Below are 22,500 nucleotides of genomic sequence, written 5' to 3'. Positions count from 1 at the left end.
TCAGGTAAAAGTGTATGAATTCTTCATTGTGTCAGTATTGCTTTCTCTCGGTCTCGGTCACCGTCTTCCTGCCTCTGTCTGTCCGTCTCTTTCTCTCTTTCTTATTGTCTGTCTCTGTCACTGTCTGTCTGTCTTCCTCTTTCTCTTTCTCTCCCACTCTCTCTCTTTCTCTTCTTAGAGGAGGACAAAAAGAAGATATTATCAGATACAAGTGTATGGATTCGCCATTGTGTCAGTTTTGCTTTATCTGTATCTCCCTGTCTCTCTCAGTCACTGTCTCCCTGTCTCTCTCTGTCTTCCTCTCTCTCTTTCTCTTTATATATGTATATCTCTCTCTCCTCTCTCTCTTTCTCATTCCAAAGGAGGACAAAAGAAAGATGTTATCAGATACAAGTGTGTGGATTCCCTATTTGTGCCATTGTTACTTTATCTCTGTCACTGTCTCCATGTCTCTGTCTCTGTCTCTCTCTGTGTGTCTCTCTGTGTGTCTCTCTGTGTGTCTCTCTCTCTCTTTCTTTCTCTCTCTCTCTCTCTCTGTCTGTCTCTAGTTCAGTGGAGGAGAAAACATGGGAGATTTATCAGATTCAAACATGTATATGGATTCCTGCCCCAACCGCCACACCCCCCCCTAGTGTGTCAGTATTGATTGTGGACAACCTGATCTGCTCACCCTCTGTGTGCAAATGGCTTGCCAGTCACTTCCAGGTCCTATCTGTATGTCTGATCCAGGCAGCATGTCGTCGTTAATGGTATATGTGGGATGTGGATCAGAATGTGTGTGTGCGTGTAGGCGTGTGTATTTGTGAGCGAGAGGGAGAGAGAGAAAGAGAGGGGGGGCGGGGGGGGGGGAGGGGGGGGGGGGGGGGGGAGGGAGAAATATCATTTGTGTACATGTGATGCTTGGGTAAGTATGCATGTGTGTGTGCATACATGTGTGTTTGTGTGTGTGTGTGTTTGTGTACCTATTGTCAAACTGTCATACAGGCACACATGCATGCACACACACATTTGCGTGTACACACACACACACACATGCACATGGACGCACACACACACACATGCGCGCACGAACGCATGCACGCGCACGTACACACACACACACACACACACACACAAACATACTTTGACACACCTGTCATCCGTCCAAACACACAAACACTTTATTTCATGATACCCATGAACAGAGGCTGCAGAGGATATTAACTACATTTGTGATGGTTGAAAATGGTCTGAAAAGCAGGACGGACTACAATATAAAAAAAACCAAAAAAAAAAAACCGCAAAAAACAATAGCCAGTCAGTGTTTGAAGTACTCCACAAAGTAGTCACAGGGATGATTTCTGTTTCAGCTGTAAATCTGCCATCTGACCGCTCAGGGCTGTATCAGGGCCATCAAAAAAAATCATAAGTACAGAGATGCGCGCTGTGGTATACCACTTTAAAAAGTGCCGTCAGAAATGTTCATCATAATCATGAAAATGTGTGTTGTAGTATATAAGACTTTAAAAGTGCCATCAAAAAGCTCATCATAATCAAAGAAATGTGTGTTGTCGTATAAAACTTTAAAAGCGCCCATGTTAAAACGGCAACAGACTGGAATAGTTTATGTGGTGTGCGTTTGAAGGAGGCATTTAAAAATCAGTGGATTACTTTTTGTTAAAACGGTAATAGACATGTTTGACGGAGACTCAAAAAAATCTGTGGATTACTCATGTTAAAACAGAAATAGACCTGAATAGTTTATGTGGTGTGCATTTGAAAGAGGCATTAAAAATAATCTGTGGATTACTCATGTGAAAAAGGTAATAGACTGGAATAGTTTATGTGGTCTGCTTTTCAAGGAGGCATTGACAAAAAAATCTGTGGGTTACTCCTGTTAAGACAGAAGCAGATTGGAATAGTTTATGTGGTGTATGTTTGAAGGAGACATTGAAAAAATATGTGGATTACTCATGTTAAAACAGCAACAGTCTGGAATATTTTATATGGTGTGCTTTTAAAGGAGGCATTAAAAAAAATCTGTGCATTACTCATGTTAAAACAGCAACAGACTGGAATAGTTATATGGTGTGCTTTTGAAGGAGGCATTAAAAAAAAAAAAAAAAATCTGTGGATTACTCATGTTAATTAGTTAAAACAGCAACAGACTGGAATAGTTTATGTGGTGTGCATTTCAAGGAGGCAGTAAAAAGAAACTGTGGATTAATCCCTGTACAATACCTCACACTTTCTGTAAAGAAAAGAAAAGAAAGGTTTGAGGGAGGGGTGAGAGAGTGCAGGGCAGAGGGCAGATGCCTGACCCATGCATGTGTGACCAACGCTCTGTTCAGGCCTCACTGTTTAACTCTTTCCATATGAACGGCGAAAGAGACGACGTTAACAGCGTTTCACCCCAATTACAACCATCAAAATATTACAAGCGGAAGGCTCTTACACTGAAGAGGTGAATGTTGACAGAGAATACCACAATTCTGACGACGGAAGCTAAAGGTTGGGTCATAGAGACACCCACTGGACATCCGAGGGGTCTGTGTAGGGGAGAAGAGAGGACTGGCCGTACTGAGTGAGTTAATGAAATATATCACAGAAGAGAGATTCAAGACCTTCTTTTATTGTGTTTTGACAGAGTACTGAAACATGACCCTTGTCTTTAATTTGTTTTATTTTTTTTAAACTCCTGACTAGAACAGCAGTATTATCAACTGGGTTTGTATCAAACCAGCACAGTTGGATTCCCCCGGTGGGCCAGCCACTTGTCCTACTTGACTCTTCCCTTGGGTTTTTTGAGTGAGCTTTAACAACTCATATCAGACCCTACCCTCCCCTCCCCCCCCCCCCACACCCCACCTCCCGCCTCCTCAATGCCTCCCAGGGCAAGGCTGTGAGGATACCTTGGGCTGTGAGAATACCATCAGTGGTGGGGTATTGGACCTACATCTAAAAAGAAATCCTGGTTTATTGGTCAAGGCCTTGAGAAGCCAAGAAAAAGGGTGACCTTTTCACCTGTTTTAGAACAGAATACATATAACAAAGACTGTGCCCCCCCCCACCCCCCCCCCCCAGCCAAACTGCATACATGTAGGCAATTCGTTGTTTGGATCCACATTTCTGATCCCCCCCACACACACCCCAGTGCCCCCTCCTCTTTTTTTTGTGTGTGCCAAACTTGGCCTGTGTTCTCATTATCGTGGATTTGATCTTCAGTCCGTGCAAGAGTAATGAATTGTCCTGTCCATTGGAGTGACAACCATAACTTCACTTCATGCCTCAATGGTAACATTTGCTTCAAAATTCATTAGGTAAATGGGGGGGGGGGGGGGGGGAGCAGCTTTAAAAGGACTAAATCATGTCTATACATCTTTTCACTTCTATTTTTCTTCTTTTTTTTTTCTTGATAATCCAGACATTTTATTTTATTTTCTTCTGTTTTTATTCAGTATTGCTTTTTTTCCCTGTCTATTCTTTTATCCTATTCTGTTTTATTTTGTTGCTTTTTTATATTCTGTTTTGTTTTATTCTATTTTATTCTACTTTATTTCATTCTATTCTGATAGTTTAGGCATGTGCCAGTACCATCGGGCCGCCCCCAATTGATTAATCGGATGAAATCCAGCGCAAGTGTTGAGGAAAGGGCGACCTTCCTTTTTCATTTGATGCCCAGCTTCAAAATGTTGACCATTGTCGGTATCTGGCTGTGTTCCTGGTCCGAAAGGGATCAAGATGATCATGATGATCAGGTCAGTTACATCACATAGCAGTCAAGGAGCTTTGCACAGGGCCAGGAGACCATGGCATTGTTAACAGTGCGTGGAATCAGTTTTTTTTTAAGGGGTGGGGGTATGTGGAGTCTTTTGGTAAGGGTGGGGGTGGGGGACATGGAATCTTTTTGTAAGGGGTGCAGGGTGGGTAGGTGGGGGATTCAGGTCACTGACTGTGCAAAAATTGCATCAGGCTCAGCGTTCCCCTGTGGACAGGGGCTGTTGGTTTTGCATGACGCAGCAGGTAGACCACATACCGTGTTGTAAGACTTCCAGTGAGTGGCACAGTGCAAATTTCCATCCACTAGAACGGCCACCCACAGCAAAGCTACTTGACATCTTTCCATAAAGCTTTTTGTTTGTGTGTGTGTGTATGTGTGTGTGTGTGTGTGTGTGTGTGTGTGTGTGTGTGTGTGTCTTTTTCACCACTGTAAGGATAGTTCTTTCAAACACTCCACTACATTTGCCAAAAGGACTAAGGAAAGAGAGTGGGTGGATTATATACACTATACAGTACTTTCAAGCTCCTCCGTTCGATAAAGGCACTCCCCCAGTCCCAGGTTTAGCAGTCTTTTGTCATACGTTGACTCCTCTGATCTGTTGCATCCACCCCCCCCCCACCCCCACCCCCCACCCCCAACTCTTTCATCATTCACATCCTCCCAAGTTCCTGACTCAAAACAAACATGCTGTGTGTTCCTGGGTTGAGTCATGGGTACACTACTCAACACCAGCAGGTATATAGAACTGTTCTTAAAACAAATCTTCTTTATTATGATAGTTTCTTATTCCAGAAGCTTACTGATATGTCTGTGGTTTAAAAAAAAATTTTTTTTCATTTATTTTTTAATTTTTTATTTAAATTGTGGAACTCGTATATAGGTTTTCGTGAAGAACCTATTTGCTAGCAGTCAGATTGAGTCAAAATGATAGTTATTAAGAGTGGAAGAGAAAGTTTATAGATCTCTTTTTCAGCCCCATCATTTCTATATACCTTGTTTTTGCTTGTTGCATATCTGTTTGCATTACTTTGGTCTGTATGAATCTCTGGATCTCATCTGTGTGCAGTTTGCTTTGGTCTGTACAAGTCCCCATGTACTGTCTCTGAGCAATTTACTTTGCTCTGTATAAATCCCTAGATCCCGTATGTGGATGTGTGCAATTTACTTTGCTCTGTACACATCCCTGTATCGTGTCTGTGTATGTGCGGTTCACTTTGGTCTGTTTAAATCCTTGTATCCTGTCTGTGTGTGTGGAATTTACTTTAGTCTGTCTAAATCCATGGATATTGTCTGTGTGTGTGTGTGTGTGCAATTCACTTTGGTCCATACAAATCCCTATATACTATCACTGCAACTGACTTTGCTCTGTATAAATCCCTTTATCCCATCTCTGTGTGTGAGCAATTCACATTGCTTTGTCAAAACGCTGGATCCTCTGTGTACGTGTGTGTGTCGTGTGTGGGTGTGCATGTGTGTGTGCGTGTGTGTGTGTGTGTGTGTGTGTACACATGTGCAGTTGACTTTGTCTCACATCCCAGGCACCCTGTCTGTGTGTGTGCAGTTCATCAACGGAAGAAGACATGGCAGCATCGGAGGAGCTCCTGCACCCGATGATGAAGAGGGGCCTGGCGGAAAAGAAACGCGTCGGCATCCTGGGCACGGGTGACTTCGCCCGCGCGCTCTCCAAGCGCCTTATCTCCTCTGGCTACGACGTGGTGCTGGGCAGCCGGGCCCCAGCTGCCCGTCGCCTGTCCTCCTTCGACGAGTGCCTGTGCGGCGTCCGCGTCACCACGCTGGACGACTGCATCAAGCAGTGCGAGGTCCTGGTGGCGGCCATCCACATGGAGAACTTCCGGGCCACGCTGGCCCCGCGGGCCGACCTCCTGGCCGGGAAGGTGGTGGTGGACATCTCCAATCGCACCAACCGCTACAGCGCTGTGTCCAACGCCGAGTTCCTGCAGGCGATGCTCCCCGAGGCCATGGTGGTCAAGGCCTTCAACTCGGTGTCGGCCTACACCTTGGAAGACCACGCGGCGGTGGGCACCAGCAGGGTCTTTGTCTGCAGCGACGACCCCGGGGCCCGTGAGCGGGTGATGGACCTGGCCCGGGGGCTGGGGTTTGCGCCCAGCGACATGGGGGCCCTGAGGTCGGCCCGCAGCATGGAGGCCTTCGTCCTGAAGGTGTTCCCTGGCTGGAAGGTGCCCCTCTTCTTCACCTTCGGCGTCTTCAACCTGTGGGCGCTCTACTGCGTCTACATCTACTTCATCGAGCGCACGGCCTACCGGTGGGACCAGGTGAGCTGGGAGTGGGTGTGGCAGGGGAGGGGTGTGTGTGTGTGTGTGTGTGTGTGTGTGTGTGTGTTTTTGTTTGTTAAATCGGGTGTTTGATTGTTTTTTTAGATTTTATTTGCATTGTATTTATATTGTATATAATTTGTATACTTCCCTTTATTTTCTTTTAGTTTTTATTTATTGACTTTCATGTGTGATCAAAGTGAGTCTGTGTAATGGCACGTGTGTGTGTGTGTGTGTGGTAAACTTCAACTTTTGTAGAATAGAATAGAATACAGAATAGAATATATCTTTATTACCAAGTGTACCAGGGTCACAAGAAATATTGGGGGGGATAGTTCATAAAAAGGTGTTTGCTTTATTTATTTATTTGTCTATTTATTTTGATGGGGTATCTTTTCAACCTGGTCCACCGGGCATAACATAACATAAAATAACATAACATATGAGCTTATAATTATGTTTAGCATATGTTTCTTAAGAATAAGGTATGGGCTTATTACTGTGTTAAGCATATATTTCTGAAGACTAAGGTGCTTGTTCTTGTTGGAATGTGAGAGCATGGTCAAACTTGGTGGCGGTGTTTCTTTTTTGGTATGCTGCCTGCCCCCCCCCCCCCCCACCCCCCCCCCCCTTTTTTTTTTTACGTCAGCAGTCTTGTCAAGAATTTCTCCCCCACCCCCCCACCACCTGTTTTCTCGCAGATCCTCCTGAAGGTGCTGAACAAACCGCTGTGCATGATGGCCATCACTGTCCTGGTACTGAACAACCCCCTCTCAACCCCCACCTGTTCTACAGATCTTCCCGAAGATGTGTTGTTTGTCAAGGCACTGAACAAACCCCCCACGCTCCCACAACACACCACCTGTTTTCTTTCTACAGATCTTCCTGAAGGTGCTGAACAAACCACTGTGCATGATGGCCGTCACCGTCTTGGTACTGAACAAACACCCCAAGCCCCCACCCCCCACCCCCACCCCATCAACCACCACCTGTTCACAGATCTTCCTGAAGGTGCTGAACAAACCGCTGTGCATGATGGCCATAACTATCCTGGCGCTGAACAACCTCCACCCCTCCAGCCCACACCAACCCCCACCTGTTCTACAGATCTTCCTGAAGGTGTTGTGTTGTTTGTCAAGGCACTGAACAACCCCCCCCCCCTCCCACTCCCACACCACACCACACCACCTGTTTTCTCTCTACAGATCTTCCTGAAGGTGCTGAACAAACCGCTGTGCATGATGGCCATCACTATCCTGGCGCTGAACAACCCCCCCCCCCCCTCCCCCCGCCCCCCACCAACCCCCACCTGTTCTACAGATCTTCCTGAAGGTGTTGTGTTGTTTGTCAAGGCACTGAACAACCCCCCCCCCCCCCCCACTCCCACACCACACCACACCACACCACACCACCTGTTTTCTCTCTACAGATCTTCCTGAAGGTGCTGAACAAACCACTGTGCATGACGGCCGTCACCGTCCTGGCGCTGACCTACCTGCCGGGCAGTGTGGCCGGGGTGGTGCAGCTGCACCGTGGCACCAAGTACCGGCGCTTCCCTGCCTGGCTGGGCGCCTGGATGGCCTCTCGGCGGCAGCTGGGGCTGATCGCCCTGGCCCTGGCCCTCATGCACGCCCTGGCCTCCGCCATGATGCTCAGCCCCACCTATTACAGCTCCTGGTTCCAGAGGCCAGCCGTCATCCTGCCGGCCAACATCACCGCGCAGGTGTGTGGGTGGGGAGTTTGGGTGTGTGTGTGTGTGTGGGGAGGGGGGAATGGGGGGGGGTTGGTGGGGGGGATGAGGGGGCTTTTTTTTTTGGGGGGGGGGGGTTGAGTATTGTGTTTTTTTCTGGAGGCCGTCTGTCGTCCTGCCTGCCAGCGTCACCATGCAGGTGTGTGTGTGTGTGTGTGTGTGTGTGTGTGTGTGTGTGTGAGGAAGACGGTGTGGGGAGTTTGGGTGGGTGGGGGTTGTGGTGGGTGGGGGTGTTTGGGGGGAGGGGGGCTTTTTTGTGGGGTTTGTGAGGGTGTTGTTTTGTGCTGTGCCGTGTGGCGTTGTGTTACGTTGTGTTTGTTGTGTTGTATTTGTTTTGTTATGCTGTGTGTGTTTTGTCATGTTTTGTTGTGTTGAGTTGTATGGCTTCACATCGTGTTATGTTGCATTGCATTTGTTGTACTGTACTGTACTGCACTACACTTCATTGCATTGCATTGTGTTGTATTGTATTGTATTGCATATCCCCCAAAACGGAGTATGGCTGCCTATATGGCAGGGTTAAAACAGTCTTACACATAAAAGCCCACTCATGTACATACGAGTAAACGTGGGAGTTGCAGCACATGAATGAGGAAGAAGAATTGTTTTGCATTGTATTGCAATGCATTGTATTGTATTTTGTTGACATAACAGATTTCTCTGTTGTGGATTTTAGGCTGCTCTCCTTGGAGATTAGTGCAGTGCCACCCCCACCCCCCTTTATTTTTTCATGTTGAGGGTTTTTGTGGTGGCGTTAAGGGAGGATATGATATGAACTGTGAAGCCCGTGGGTGTGTCTTGTGAGTGTGTAAGTCTGTCTGTGTCTCTTTGCTCATCTGCCAGTATTTTAGAAAAGTATAAATGTATGGTTTTGTTTTGCGTGCATATGTCACGTGGTTCATGTTAACGAAGAAACTAAAATTGCCGATATTAATTAAGTACATGACTAAGTATCTTTATGTGAGTATTATGTCAGAGATTGCACTTGTTTTCTGTTTTGTATGTAGGTTTGTGTGTTAAGCACACAAAGCATAAACAAGGGGCTTGATGCTTACAAGGGCCGCTGTAGAAAAGCAACACATCGGCAGTCTGTGCACATAAAACAAAACAGTGGAACATGCAACTGGCAGAAAAGCTCTTGACAACACAGCAATTTTAAGTCAGCAGATTCCTCCTGTACAATTTGGCTCGGCTACTGAAATCTTTTAGTTTTTGGTCTCCAAAACATCAAGTTGACTAAATGTAAGCTGTATTTATGTTGTATTCCATGTATGCACAAGATCTTTTCTTCTTCTGCTTGTACAGTATAAAAGTGTTGATGATTCTATTATGATTGCTGCATGCTGGGTATTTTGAGAGTGTTTGTTTCTATAATTCACAAAACTGATGTGGATAATGGGATTTTAAACATGTGTATTTTAACATATATATATATTATATGCATGTGTGTTGTGTGTGTGCATGTGCGTGTTCACCACCCATCTGCCCTGGCCACAGACCCTGGTGCAACTGCAGCCAGCGTGGATGGTGTGGAAGGGGGAGCTGGCCTGCCTGCTGGGGCTGATGTCCCTGCTGCTGCTGTCCCTGGTGGGCCTGGCCTCCCTGCCCTCTGTCAGCGCTGCCCTCAACTGGGCCGAGTGGCGCCTGCTGCAGTCCAGAGTGGGTGTCCTGGCCCTCCTGCTGGCTGCCGGCCACGTGGCCGCCATGGGGGCGCCGGGTTGGGCGAAAGGCGGCTGGGCCAAGACCTTCCGCTCTATCACCTTCCTCTCGGGCTTCCTTCCGGCTGTCACCTTGCTGCTGCGCCTCGTGCTGGCCCTGCCGCCTCTCAGCCACCGCCTGAAGAAGATCCGGCATGGCTGGGAGAGGAAAGACGCCGTTGCAGCAGCCGAAAACGGTGCCGGTGGTGGCGATTTCCAGTCAGCATCCATGCTCACCAACCTGGACTCCTCCTGCTGCTCCTCATCCTCACGGAAGGGCATCCTGAAGAAGAGCTCGTGCATGTCGGCGTCGGGGTCGGACGTGGGGCTGAAGCTGAGCTCCCAGAACACGGCCGTGTACACAGCGCTGAGGATGGATGGTGGGGAGGGTGGGGAGGAGGGGGAGAATGGAGGTTGCGGGGGGGCGTGCGGGTCGTGTCAGAGCGAGGGTGCCCGCCCCTCCTCCATGCCCACCCGGGGTTGCGACTGCTCTGTGGTATGATGACCGCCTGCTGCTCTTAGTCGGTGCCAGGGTTTTTGTGGTTTTTTTAGAAACAAAATTATATATACATATGTATAGATACGTATTATTATGGCAATGATAAATGGTTGGGAGGGTTGAGGACATTGCTTTGGTTAAGAAGATGGTGCATTCATTCTGACGTGTTTTTTTCTGGCTGTTTCTGTTGACCATGGATTTTACTTTATACTGTTTCTCTTCATGAACACAGAACAGCTGTTGTGCATTGCTTTCACACACACACACACACACAGCTCCCCTCTCCCTTACCCCCACATTTGTGTAGAGATACATACACGCATGCACACGCACACACACACACACACACACACACGCAGAGACATGTTTGTATATTAGTACATAGAATCAGTCACATATGCTATCCTGTAACACTAAATATTAGTACATAGGATCAGTCACATGTGCTATCCTGTAACACTAAATATTAGTACATAGGATCAGTCACATATGCTATCCTGTAACACAATATTAGTACATAGGATCAGTCACATATGCTATCCTGTAACACTAAATATTAGTACATAGGATCAGTCACATGTGCTATCCTGTAACACAATCTACCACTCACTCCCTGTCTTTCAGTCCCGTCAAGGCTTCCTCCTGAAACTGTATAATGTATGTACAGAAGGGAACTGGGAGGGTGGTGGGGGTGGGCTGGGGGTGTGGAGCTCAGAGAATGAAGCAATGTTCAAAGCATGATTATCCAGCTCATGCACTCTTGCTTCAGAACATGCGCACCGCATGCACTTTTGGCTCCACCTAAGGTCATAGCGCACACGATACAGAAGGGAACTTGGGGAGAGTGGGGGAGGGTGGAGTCAGAGAATTAAGCAATGTTCAGAGCATGCATACCCAACTCATTACACCCACACCCTTGGTTCAGAACATGCGCACCCAGCTCCGACACCCACACCCTTGGTTCAGAACATGCGCACCCAGCTCCTACACCCGCACCCTTGGTTCAGAACATGCGCACTCAAATCGTGCACTTTTGGCTCCAACCTAAGGTCAGTATCGTCCTGTCCTGTGTGTCCAGGACAAACAAAAGAAGAATTTCTACGCATGTTTGACTTTGAGGCTGAGTCAAGAAATGGTGTCGGGGTCTGTCTGGCTTGGCTTGTGATATATATATATATATATATATATATATATATATATATATATATATATATATATATTTCCTCCCCCCCCACCCCCCTACCAATTCATGGCTTGTGATTTATCTTGAACCCTAAATCCCTCCCCCCCCCCTTCCTCCTTCCCCCGAACCCCCACACAATCTTCCTGTTCCCAGCCTTCCACCTTGTTGGCTGTTACTCACCTACATCACCCTTCTCCTTCTCTCCAACCCCTCTTCCTATCCTAACCCCCCCCCCTTACCCCACACCCTGTCTTTCTTTTGGTCTAGTGTGTTCTACCATATTGTAAGACAAGGGGAGAAAAAAAACAGCAACACTATTTTCAGTAAAGTTGTTTGATTCGGGGAGACTGTTTTTTTTGTGGGGGGTGGGGGGCGGGGGGTTGTCAAAGAGAGGGCAAATGTGACATGTGTTACTGTAACCGTGCATTCAGGAAGGAGGCTTTGGGTTGTGGAGACTGATGCCTTCAGTTTGTTAAAAAATGGAAGAAGGAAAAGGACGAATGTGCTGATACAAAAAGTGGTGGAGATTTATTGAGTCAGTTTTCCAAAGAGGACAGTAGCGTGCACACACACATGTGTGTATGTATGTGTGTGTGTGTGGGGGGGCGGGGGGGGGGGGGGTTGTTTATGGTTGTACAGGGTATCTGATGATCATCTTTGTGAAAAAGCACAAACTCCATGGGGTGTAATTTATCGGAGATTGTGTGGTTTTAGTGAGTGTTGTTTTCATCAGGACTTTTACTTGTAATTCTACTTCTTTCTTGTGTGTGTGTGTGTGTGTGTGTTAGAATATTATTTCCATCACTTTTGCAACTTCCAGATTGTGGAAGTGATGTGTTGTGATAAGGTGGATAAAGAAATTGCAGTGTACTTGAAGAGATGTATGTGGTACAGCTAAAAACTGCAGTGTTGTTGAAGTGATATATAAAGAGGTTGATAATGAAAATCACAGTGTTGGTGAAGCCATGTTAAATCCAGTTAGATGAAAACTGCAGTGTTGTTAAAGTGATATATAAAAAGGATCAGATAACGGTGTTGTTGAAGCCATGTTAAATAGTATATGGGTGAAAATTGCAGTGGTGTTGAAGTGATATTTGAGGAGGTGTGTATGAAAATTCTGTTGGTGTTGAAGCAATATGTAATGATGTGCAGATGGCAATTGGAGGTTGTTGAAGCAAAATGTAATGATTACGGATGGAGATTTTATTGTTATGGAAGTGATGTATGGATGAAAAATGATGTGTTGTTAAGTCAGCACAGATAGAAACTGGAGGTTGCTGAAGCAAAACGTAATGAGATACGGATGGAGATTTCATTGTTATGGAAATGATGTATAGGTGAAAAATGCTGTGTTGTTGAATTGATGTATTCATGAAAAAAAATGCAGTGTTGTTGAAGTGATGTATTGATGAAAGAATGCTGTGTTGTTGAAGTGATGCATTGATGAAAAAATACTGTGTTGTTGAAGTGATGTATAGATGAAAATTGCTGCGTTGTTGAAATGGTGTATAGATGAGATTTGCCGTGTTGTTGAAGTGGTGTATAGATGAAAATTGCTGTGTTGTTGAAGTGATGTATAGATGAAAATTGCTGTGTTGTTGAAGTGATGTATAGATGAAAATTGCTGTGTTGTTGAAGTGATGTATAGATGAGAATTGCTGTGTTGTTGAAGTGATGTATAGATGAGAATTGCTGCGTTATTGTAATGATGTATAGATGGGAATCACTGTATTGTTGAAGCTATGTATGCATGAAACCTGCAGCATTGCTGAAGCGCTATACAAAGGGGGGTACAGATGGAAACTGCAGTATTGTGTCTCTGTCACAATCAGTGGACAGCACTGCATGTGTGCTGGTCAGTTTATGAAGTGTAGTCACAGCCCTTGGTACAAGTCAGTTCATTGGTTACTTTTTTTTGTTGTTGTTGCTGTAATTATTTATGAAAATTATCAATCAGAGGATGTGTGAATTCTCAATTTTTTCATTTATTTATTTTGATATGGCTGCTTGTTTTAAATGTTTGTATTTCTTCTTAATGACACCGTCTTACTTGTCTGTCTGCCTGTCATATGTTGTATCCTCACTCATTCTTCTCTCTCGGTCTTTCTTTAGCATAGCACAGTTTTTTGGGGTTTTTTTTTTTTTTTTCATTTCCTTTTCCTTATTCTATTCTTCCTTCCTACCTTTCTTTTAATCAGTATCTCTTATATATCAGTTACTTTCAGTTTTCAATTATTGTTATTTTCAATCACGTTTTGATTAAATGATTGATAATGGACGGGAATGGAATGCATACTGTTGTACTGTTTTGAGTCATGTGCTGACACATATACTGGTGCATGCATTGCAAAAAGAATATATTATCATATCATTGTGCTAAATTTCACCCTTTTGATCGATTCACTGTCTGTCTGGCTACCTGTCTGTCTGTCTTATATGTCTATTTTTCTATCTATGTATTTTCACATGGATATTTACAGGGAAAAGTAGACAGGTATAGACAGAGAGACGGAAGTTCTGCATATGAAAACAAACTTTTACCAAATCAGTTTATATGTACAGATTTTAATCAAACTTGTAGAATTCCATTTCACTGTAAGTTTTGAGTGTGCCTCGATGTGACAAGTTGTAGTTGCAGGTGGAAACTGGTGCTGACATCATGAATGTCGCCTTAAACACAGTCCATGACACTGATTGACAGCCTGTCAAAGCTACCAGTGTCTCATGTGCAGGATTGATGCTGGTGACGGGGGCAATAACCAAAATATGATTAAAGCACTGAATATGGTGTCTGAGGGTCCTGAGTGGGATCCTGGTACCAGTGGTTTATTAAAGTTAGAGATTTGTTGTTTTTTTGTTGTTTTTTTTTGCTGCCCCATCATCTGCACCGTTTCAGTGGCATTACTCCCATGCTGCTCATTTAGATTCCCCCATACACGGCCACACCCGGGTTTGTCCGTCACAGTTCCAGCGTTCACAGTCCACAGGGAACCATCAATGTTAGGTTGTCAGGAGGCCACACACCAGAGGAGACTCTGCACTGCTGCTGAGTCACTTCAGTGGTGTTCAGTGGTGCCTGTTCTGATTTAACGTATTTAGGACACCACCTACTAAGCCCCCTACTGATGACAATAATGGCTTAGTTGCGGAGCCAGACTGAGTGAGTGTCCCTCCCAGAGTGAAGACTGCCACCACATCCCCCAAGCAACAGCCCCCCATGAATCTGCTGACACTGAAGACATTGACAGGACTCACCCCAGTCACTGGAGTGGAGGGGTATCAAAACTGAGGTCACCATGAGAGTACGGCATGAAAGGCCACAGACTTTGAGACTGTTTTGTTTATATTGATGATGATGAAAGAGGAGGAGGATGACGATGATGATGTTGCTATGGAGGTCCATTTTGGTTTGGGACTGCGTGACAAGGCTGTACTCTACACTTCCTGTCATAATGATATCACAGCGTTAACCAGGCCCGAGAGATACAGACACTTGCAGTGTTGGTCAGGTAATTAGAGCAACATACCCAAAGACGCATCCGTGAAGTGGATGACACTCGACTGTGTGGTCCCAGTCTCCCCATTTAAGCCCACAGCACACTCAACTCTGGGTAGGAGCCACCCACGGGCCGAAAAACCCACCTCCGCTGGGATTTGAACCCGCGTCCTCCCAGCTGTCACTCCATGACGCTAACCACTTCGCCACGGCGTCTGGTAAGAGAGATTTATTTTTCAATCTCTCAGGTCAACATATGTACAGACCTGCTCGTTCGTGCCTTAAACCCCTTCATGTTGATTAACATGCAAAAGATCAGATAATCTACTCATGGATACATGGACCTTTCTGGCCACGAAATGTTTATTTTGTTTTGATGTTGCTACTTGTATGGTAACACAACACATATTCATACAGATATGTGAACAGCATTGGATACTGTATATACAGTTTTCTTGTTTTCTCCCAGCATTTTTTTTTTTTTTTTTTTTTGTCATGGAGTCCAAACATTTGCTGTAGAGAATGTGACATTGCAGAAAAGTTGTATCCACCCTTCAGAATGTGAGGTCTCACTTGATTTGTAAATGTCATAAGGTTCACTATGTGCAGAATTTTTGCCTTTCAAAAACACACAGTGCATACGAGTGCCATCATTAGAGTTCAAATATTTACCTGTTCCATTTTAAGAAGTGTTATTGGATGAAGAAAATCTTACTGAAAAAGCTCAGGCACCCGATTTGTTAAAAGTTTAACGATATTTTATTTTACTTCTGATGTCAATATGTCATGCTTCTGATGTCATTCTTGCTTGTCGCAAATGTCATTATTACTGTGATGTGTTGTCATGACTCATTTGTCAAAAAATCATGGAAATAACATGTTTATACTTGATATTTTCAATTTAAAAAAGAAAAAAAAAGCAGTTGTTAAGTCCAGCACAGTTCAGTCTTGAGGGCAATTATTGCTGTTTAATGACACAGTCTTTCAGTATGTTCTTGTTGTTTTTCTCAAGAAAATATGCTGGAATTGATTTCAGTTTGATGCAACAGCATATAACAGCTGAAACAGAAAATGACATCATTAGACTGACAGACTGAAGGGAGATGCAGAGCCCATTTCCAATTGCTGCACTTGTACTGCTTTTGAGCCAAAGTGAAGAGGCCGCACACACATTTAGCCAACATTTCAAATAGCATTTTTGCTTTTGGTACCACATTGAAGAGGCCGCACATGCAAAGCTTTAAACCATAGTGTAATTAATGTTCAACAACCGGGAACTATCAATCAGTCAAATACATACAGTAATTCAATAAGATTAAGGCAGATTCAGACATTATCAAACAGGATGAAACTGAACACTTTTATTATAAAGTCAGATGCATATGTGGAGAACATATTTCTAGCAACCATGTAATTTTCAAATGTCAGAATCTAAAATGTTTTTTTGCCAGACTTCACCAAAAGTTCTTTTGAATGTGTTATTAACAATTCCAATATGTTATTTGTTATTGCAGAAGGTTTGCTGCATAGTCCTATAGGACATTTGTTATAGATGTTATAGTTGTTTGATGTTGGCGTTTATAACGTTTCCATTTTTCCTAGCGTTGTCTTTCCCTATTCACCCTCCACACATACACACACTTTTACCCCTCCCCCTCTCACAGCCCCTACCCCCATGGTTTTTTTGTTGGTTTTTTTTTCCCATCTAATATCACTTCAAGTGGAAAGACGTTAAACTGAAGACAACAACATGCTGTTACTGAGCTTTGCAACACTCACAATCACAAAAATCTTTTCAGAACAAGGGAAATGGCATCAAAACCAAAATGCTGAATAAATAATTGATGGTTCTTTGCTTGATGTAACCCACAACAATGTGTCTTTTGATGATTTGTGGCTGTACCGAAGCATATAAAACTTTTTTCTTCATATCAACAGGTCATACAAGTGAAATCCTGCTTCACCAAATAAATATCTCATTTTCAAGATTGTCGTTGGACAAAGACAAGCTAAAGCTTTAGAAATATACTATGAATATTTTCTCACAAATTTATATCATGGATTAGATGTGTGTGTTATCATTACACTACAGGCTGAAAACGCCTGTATCGTATTGGATTGTGTTACTTTTTGTCACAACAGATTTCTCTTGTGTCAAATCCAGGCTGCTGTCCCAGGGGAGAGCATTTTGCCACAGTGCAGCACCCTGGGTTGTTTTTTTTCCTTCCTTTTTTCATCTTTTTATTTTGTCAGCAAATGTATTTCTTTTTTCTTATTGCAGTGGATTTTTCTGCAGAATTTTGCCATGGACGATCCTTTTGTTGGCATGGGTTCTTTTATGTGCGCTGGGGTATTTGTATCCCTCGAACAGGTCCACAGGTGCTTGTCAAGTTAGAAAAGGTTCAGTATGACTGGTCTGTTTCTTTCTCATAACTTTGACCAGGGAATGTTGGTTCATGGTGGGCTGCTGATGCAATGCAAACACCCCAACCCCTCCTTCCCATCCTCAAATCCCTGACGGAACACTTGTTAAATCCAAGTCTGCAAGTAACGGGTAGCATTTTGTATGCCCAGCATATATTCCAGGAGGTACCGTGTGCAGATTGGTTAGGCATTTGGACTTAGCGATCCAGCGATCAGGATCCAAGGCCCTCTTTCAGCACGGTGGTGTGTCCTTGGGGGGGAAAAGGCACTTTACTCCACTGTGCATTCAATGAAAGTTCATATATTTTTCGTGTTGATCCAAAATTTCACTGAATCTATGTATCGTGATGTCTGGTTTCAAACTGGTGTTATTTTTTATTTATTGATCAGATTGACTGTATGTTTTGCATGTGTTTTGTCTCAGTCTTTCTGTACATGACATGATATAAATGAATGGCCAAGATGGGTCAGTGCTAAATATTGGCAGATGTATCTGTAATCATATATGTAAATCATTGCTTTTTACATGCATGCATGCTCCGATGCTAAACCTTCAGCAGTTCTGTTGTACTATTGTATAAACAGCTGTCAGTCTTCAATACACCACCACTGCAACATTGTACTGTATTGTGTGGTATTGTTTTGCATGGTATTGTGTAGTCTCAGTTTGTGTTCAAACCAATTCAACTCGATGACAGTTGATATTGTTCTCAAATTTTATCATAGCATTTTTCTTCCCTAATTTTATGAACTAATGAAGGTTTTGTTTTAAAATCTTGCAAATGTAGATTAATGGAAAACATTGGAAAAAAAAAATTTTAAGAAAAAAACATGCAGATTTTGTGTTCACTTCAGAGAGTTTGTACTTTAGTGTTCTATGCTTTGCTGGGGTTGCTCATGAAAGTCACTTATGAACAGTGATTTTTAAAAGAAAGCATGAACACTGACCAGAACATTGAACACAGTGCAAATAGTATGTGTGCATGATTATTTTATTTATGCACATCCAACATTGAAACTGAGCTATTTCTTAGCTGTATGGCTACTCATGAAAATTCGAGAATTATTTGCATCAGAATTATCATCAGCAAGGATTTTATATAAATGTTTGTTGTTTTATTTTTTTCTTTAAAACTGTAATGGCTTACTGTGGTATAATGAATGCAAGTCAGAATTATCAGCATTTTTTCTTTTGTATTGACTATATGTATGCCATATCATGACGATAAGAACATATATATATATGAGACTTGTCATCACTGCACTTTCTTTTGCTGTCAAATTTTTTCTTATCATTATCAAGATCATATCTTGTCAGAAATGTTATCAATATGATGAATCTGAGAATATATATTTTTCTCATTTATCCTGTTGTTCAGATCATACATACACACACACACACACACACACACACACAACACGTACACACCCCGAAACCCACCCCCCCCCCCCCCCCCAAAACAGCAAAAATCAGGAAGAGAGAAATCATGGTTGCCAGCACATGTGACAGAGATGTCGTGATCATTTTCTTTTGAAATGAACAATTGTGGAATCGAGTTGTTGTTAACAGTTTTGGAGTTTTGGATAGGTTTTTTGTTGTTTTTTTTCCAACCACTTCCCTCCTTTTCAGTGTTTCACTTTCCTGTTTGTTCATTGTTACATTTGCTGTTCAGCGTTACATTATGCGTTTCATTTATTCACAGTGGGGATGCCAAGGGCTCTTTCAGTATAAGTAACAGTACATGTATGCCCACCTTCGGGAAATTGTGTACTAAAAAAATTTCCTCTTTACTTTCACGGTTTCTGTCTTTCCGTTTTTGTTGTATCGTCTCTGCCTTGGTTTCTGATTTTCTGCCACCCAGATCACCACTCAAGGTGTAGTAGAGAGGGGAGTACAAATCCCAGTCCAGTCCACACTGGGGATTTAGCTGGGGATGCTTGCTTTGCTTTCTACTATTCTCGTCAGGGGCATTACCACTACTGTGACAAGTCACTTGCTTTTTGACATCTTGACCATATATGTGAAAGTTGGAAATGTGTACAGATCTGTTGCCTTTCTGTCTGTCTGTTTCTCCCTCTCTATGTGTGTATCACTGTGTGATATTGATAAGAATCCTCTCTCTCTTTCTCTGTCTCTTTTCTTTTCAGATTGTTGAATCTCCATCCAACATCATATGCATGCATGCTGCGCTTTGTTGATTAATTGCCATGAAATCATATTTTGATTCCTGTTGAATGTGAACAAGTTGCAAATAAACCCTGCTGCCCGGTTTTTTTGGTTTTTTTTCTTTTGTAAATTGAAGACAATTCATTTTTGCAACTGTCCTCAACTCGATGCATGCACGTATGTAGTTACATAAGATTATGTGAAATCACCTGATCAGCTGTTAGTGTCCCACCCACCCCCCTCACCCACTCTCCCAGTATAATTGAATTTCCAGATGTACATAGTGTGAATCTCTTTTCTCTCTCTCTCTTGCTTTCTCTCTCTGTCTGCACCATACCCTCTCTCCCTTTCTGTCTCTCTCTCATTGGTTAGTATCATCATCATTATTGGTTGTGTTCCAGCATATGCATTTCTGTTCACATTTTGAGCTGGTTTCACCTAATCATTCACGAGTATATAAAGGTTTCATTGTTTACAATGTCATTTTCTTCATGGTCACCATCGTCATTATCTTCTTCTTCTCATCTACTCCTCTTTTTCTACTGATTTCTGTGAAGGTCGGGGTTCAAATCCTGGTCTCGTCCTTTCTCCCAGTCCCAAGTTTAACTCTCTCCATACGAACGGCGAAAGAGACGACGTTAACAGCGTTTCACCCCAATTACCATCATCAAAATGTTGCAAGCGGAAGGCTCTTATACTGAAGACGTGAATGTTGACAAAGAATACCACAATTCTGACGACGGAAGCTAAAGGTTGGGTCATTCAAACACCCACTGGACATCCGAGGGGTCTGTGTAGAGGAGAAGAGAGGACTGGCCGTACTGAGTGAGTTAATTGGAAGATCAAACTGAGTGTGTAGTCATTTGGACGAGATGATAAACTGAGGTCCCGTGTGCAACATGCATTCCGTACACTGCACAAAATTCTGTTGAAGAAATCTAGTCTTGATTGCTACACACACACACACACACACACACACACACACACACACACATATATATATATATATATATATATATATATATATATATATATATATATATATATATATATGCATGCACTCAAGGCCTGACTTAGTGCGTTGGATTATGCTGCTGGTCAGGCATTTGCTTAGCAGAAGTGGTGTAGTGTATATATGGATTTGTCTAAACACACTGACACCTCTTTGAGAAATTGAAACTTCTACTCCTCCCTCTTCAGTCTTCTCCTTTATGTTCACATAATTAAAGTGTTTGAGTGATCATGTGTTAGAGTGATCACATTTATCATGTGCATGAATTGAGACTCGTTATTTATTGCATGGCTGTTATTATTGTGCCATCAGACAGTGAAAAATCAGCTTATGCTATTTGTTGAAAATGACCTGCCAGTTTTTGCTTTCATCAGAAGATGACAATAAAGATTATTATCATTCGTCATGTTTGTGAGAGTGTTTTTGATGATGGGGGTTATTTCTTGTGGCGTTTTGTGTATGTGTGTGGTACTTTTGTGTGTGTGTATGTGAGAGAGAAGTGCAGAGAACAGAATATGAACCTATATGCAGCATTCATAGACGTCACGAAAGCCTTCGACACAGTCAGCAGAGATGGCCTATGGAAAATAATGACCAAACTGGGATGCCCTCCAAAGTTCCTTGCAATCCTACAACAACTCCACGAAGGACAAATGGGTCAAGTCAAGTGTAATGATGATTACTCTGAAGAATTTCCAATTGGCAATGGAGTGAAGCAAGGCTGCGTATTAGCCCCCACACTCTTCGCAATCTTCTTCAACATGATGCTGAGAGAAGCAAAGGAGGATCTAGACGAGGGGATTTATATCAGATTCAGGACCAACAGCAGCGTATTCAACTTACGAAGGCTCATGGCCCACACGAAGACCTCAGAAGAAGCTATCCTGGACCTGCTCTTTGCAGACGACTGCGCCCTCCTGGCACACGCAGAAGAAGCTCTGCAGGTCATCGTAGACGTTTTTCACAGGCAGCCAAGGCATTCTGTCTGACTATAAGTCTGAAGAAAACTGAAGTCCTCCACCAAAAAGCACCAGGGACCGTGTACACTGCTCCCCACATAAGCATTGATGGCCATCCCCTTAACACAGTAGAGCAATTCACCTACCTGGGCAGCGTCATATCGAACGATGCTACAGTGACCAAAGATGTGGACAACCGCCTCTCAAAGGCAAGCAGTGCATTTGGCCGCCTCCAGGAAAGACTATGGAAAAAACACTCCTTGCGACTCTCCACAAAGATGCAAGTCTACCGAGCTGCTGTACTGCCAACACTGCTATATGGATCAGAGGCATGGGTGCTGTACCAGAAACAAAGCGGCTGGAGATGCCTTCGGTCTATCATGGGCATCAAGTGGAAGGAATACATAACGAACATAGAAGTTCTAGAAAGAGCTCAACTGCAAAACATCGAGTCAATGCTCATGCTAAAACAACTTCGCTGGGTAGGACACATCACCCGGATGCCTAACACTCGCATGCCGAAAGCAGTATTCTGTGGGGAGTTGGTCCAAGGCAAACGCAATACAGGCGCACCACAGAAAAGATTCAAGGACCAACTGAAGAAGCAACTATACCAAGCGGACATCAACCCCAAGACATGGGAGCAGTCAGCATCAGATAGAGGTAGCTGGAGATCTTCAACCCTCAGGGGAACCCAACACTTTGAGGAAACCAGACGACTGAACATCCAGGAGAAAAGAAGGAAAGACCCAGGTCCGCAGCCCAGCAACGCAGACCAGATCTACACCTGCCCACAATGCCACAGACTCTGCAGATCATGGATTGGACTAATTAGTCATCAAAAGGCATGCCGCCCATCCCTGACAGGAACTTCCCACTGATCTTCGCAAGCAAAGAACCAGCCATCGCATCGCATCATATGTGTGTGTGTGTGTGTGTGTGTGTGTGTGTGTGTGTGTGTGTGTGTGTGTGTGTGTGTGTGTGTGTGTGTGTGTGTGTGTGTGTGTGTGTGTGTGTGTGTGTGTGTACATATTCTCTTGATCCCAGTCTTGTGTTTTTTATGATGCAGAGAAACCTGTGCATGCATGATATGGTATCTTATTTCTAAAAAAGATTAATGCAATATTTGGATGCATGCATTTTTTCTTGCATATGCACACTGCCATACACACATGCATCCCCTGAGCATGCAATACACACACAGACATACAGTGATACACACAGCACATATGTTGACTTATACTAGCTCCAGAGTGCAC

The 22,500-nt window shown here is 43.6% G+C and overlaps 1 protein-coding gene across 4 annotated transcripts in view; it reads left to right on the top strand.

Moving 5' to 3' along the window:
• LOC143289089 (metalloreductase STEAP4-like) overlaps positions 1 to 20,684 on the top strand; it is a 71,714-nt gene extending 51,030 nt beyond the window's left edge. For all 4 annotated transcript variants that reach the window (XM_076597933.1, XM_076597934.1, XM_076597936.1 and 1 more), the window contains 3 exons: positions 5,322 to 6,054; positions 7,484 to 7,777; positions 9,302 to 20,684. In XM_076597933.1, the coding sequence (XP_076454048.1) occupies positions 5,322 to 6,054; positions 7,484 to 7,777; positions 9,302 to 10,003 (1,729 nt within the window). In that variant the 3' untranslated portion in view covers positions 10,004 to 20,684. The remainder of the gene's footprint in view (positions 1 to 5,321; positions 6,055 to 7,483; positions 7,778 to 9,301) is intronic.
• Positions 20,685 to 22,500: the final 1,816 nt, after the last annotated feature.

Source organism: Babylonia areolata, chromosome 13, assembly GCF_041734735.1.
Source record: "Babylonia areolata isolate BAREFJ2019XMU chromosome 13, ASM4173473v1, whole genome shotgun sequence".
Lineage (NCBI taxonomy): Eukaryota > Metazoa > Mollusca > Gastropoda > Neogastropoda > Buccinidae > Babylonia > Babylonia areolata.
This window is presented reverse-complemented; position numbering and strand designations above follow the sequence as displayed.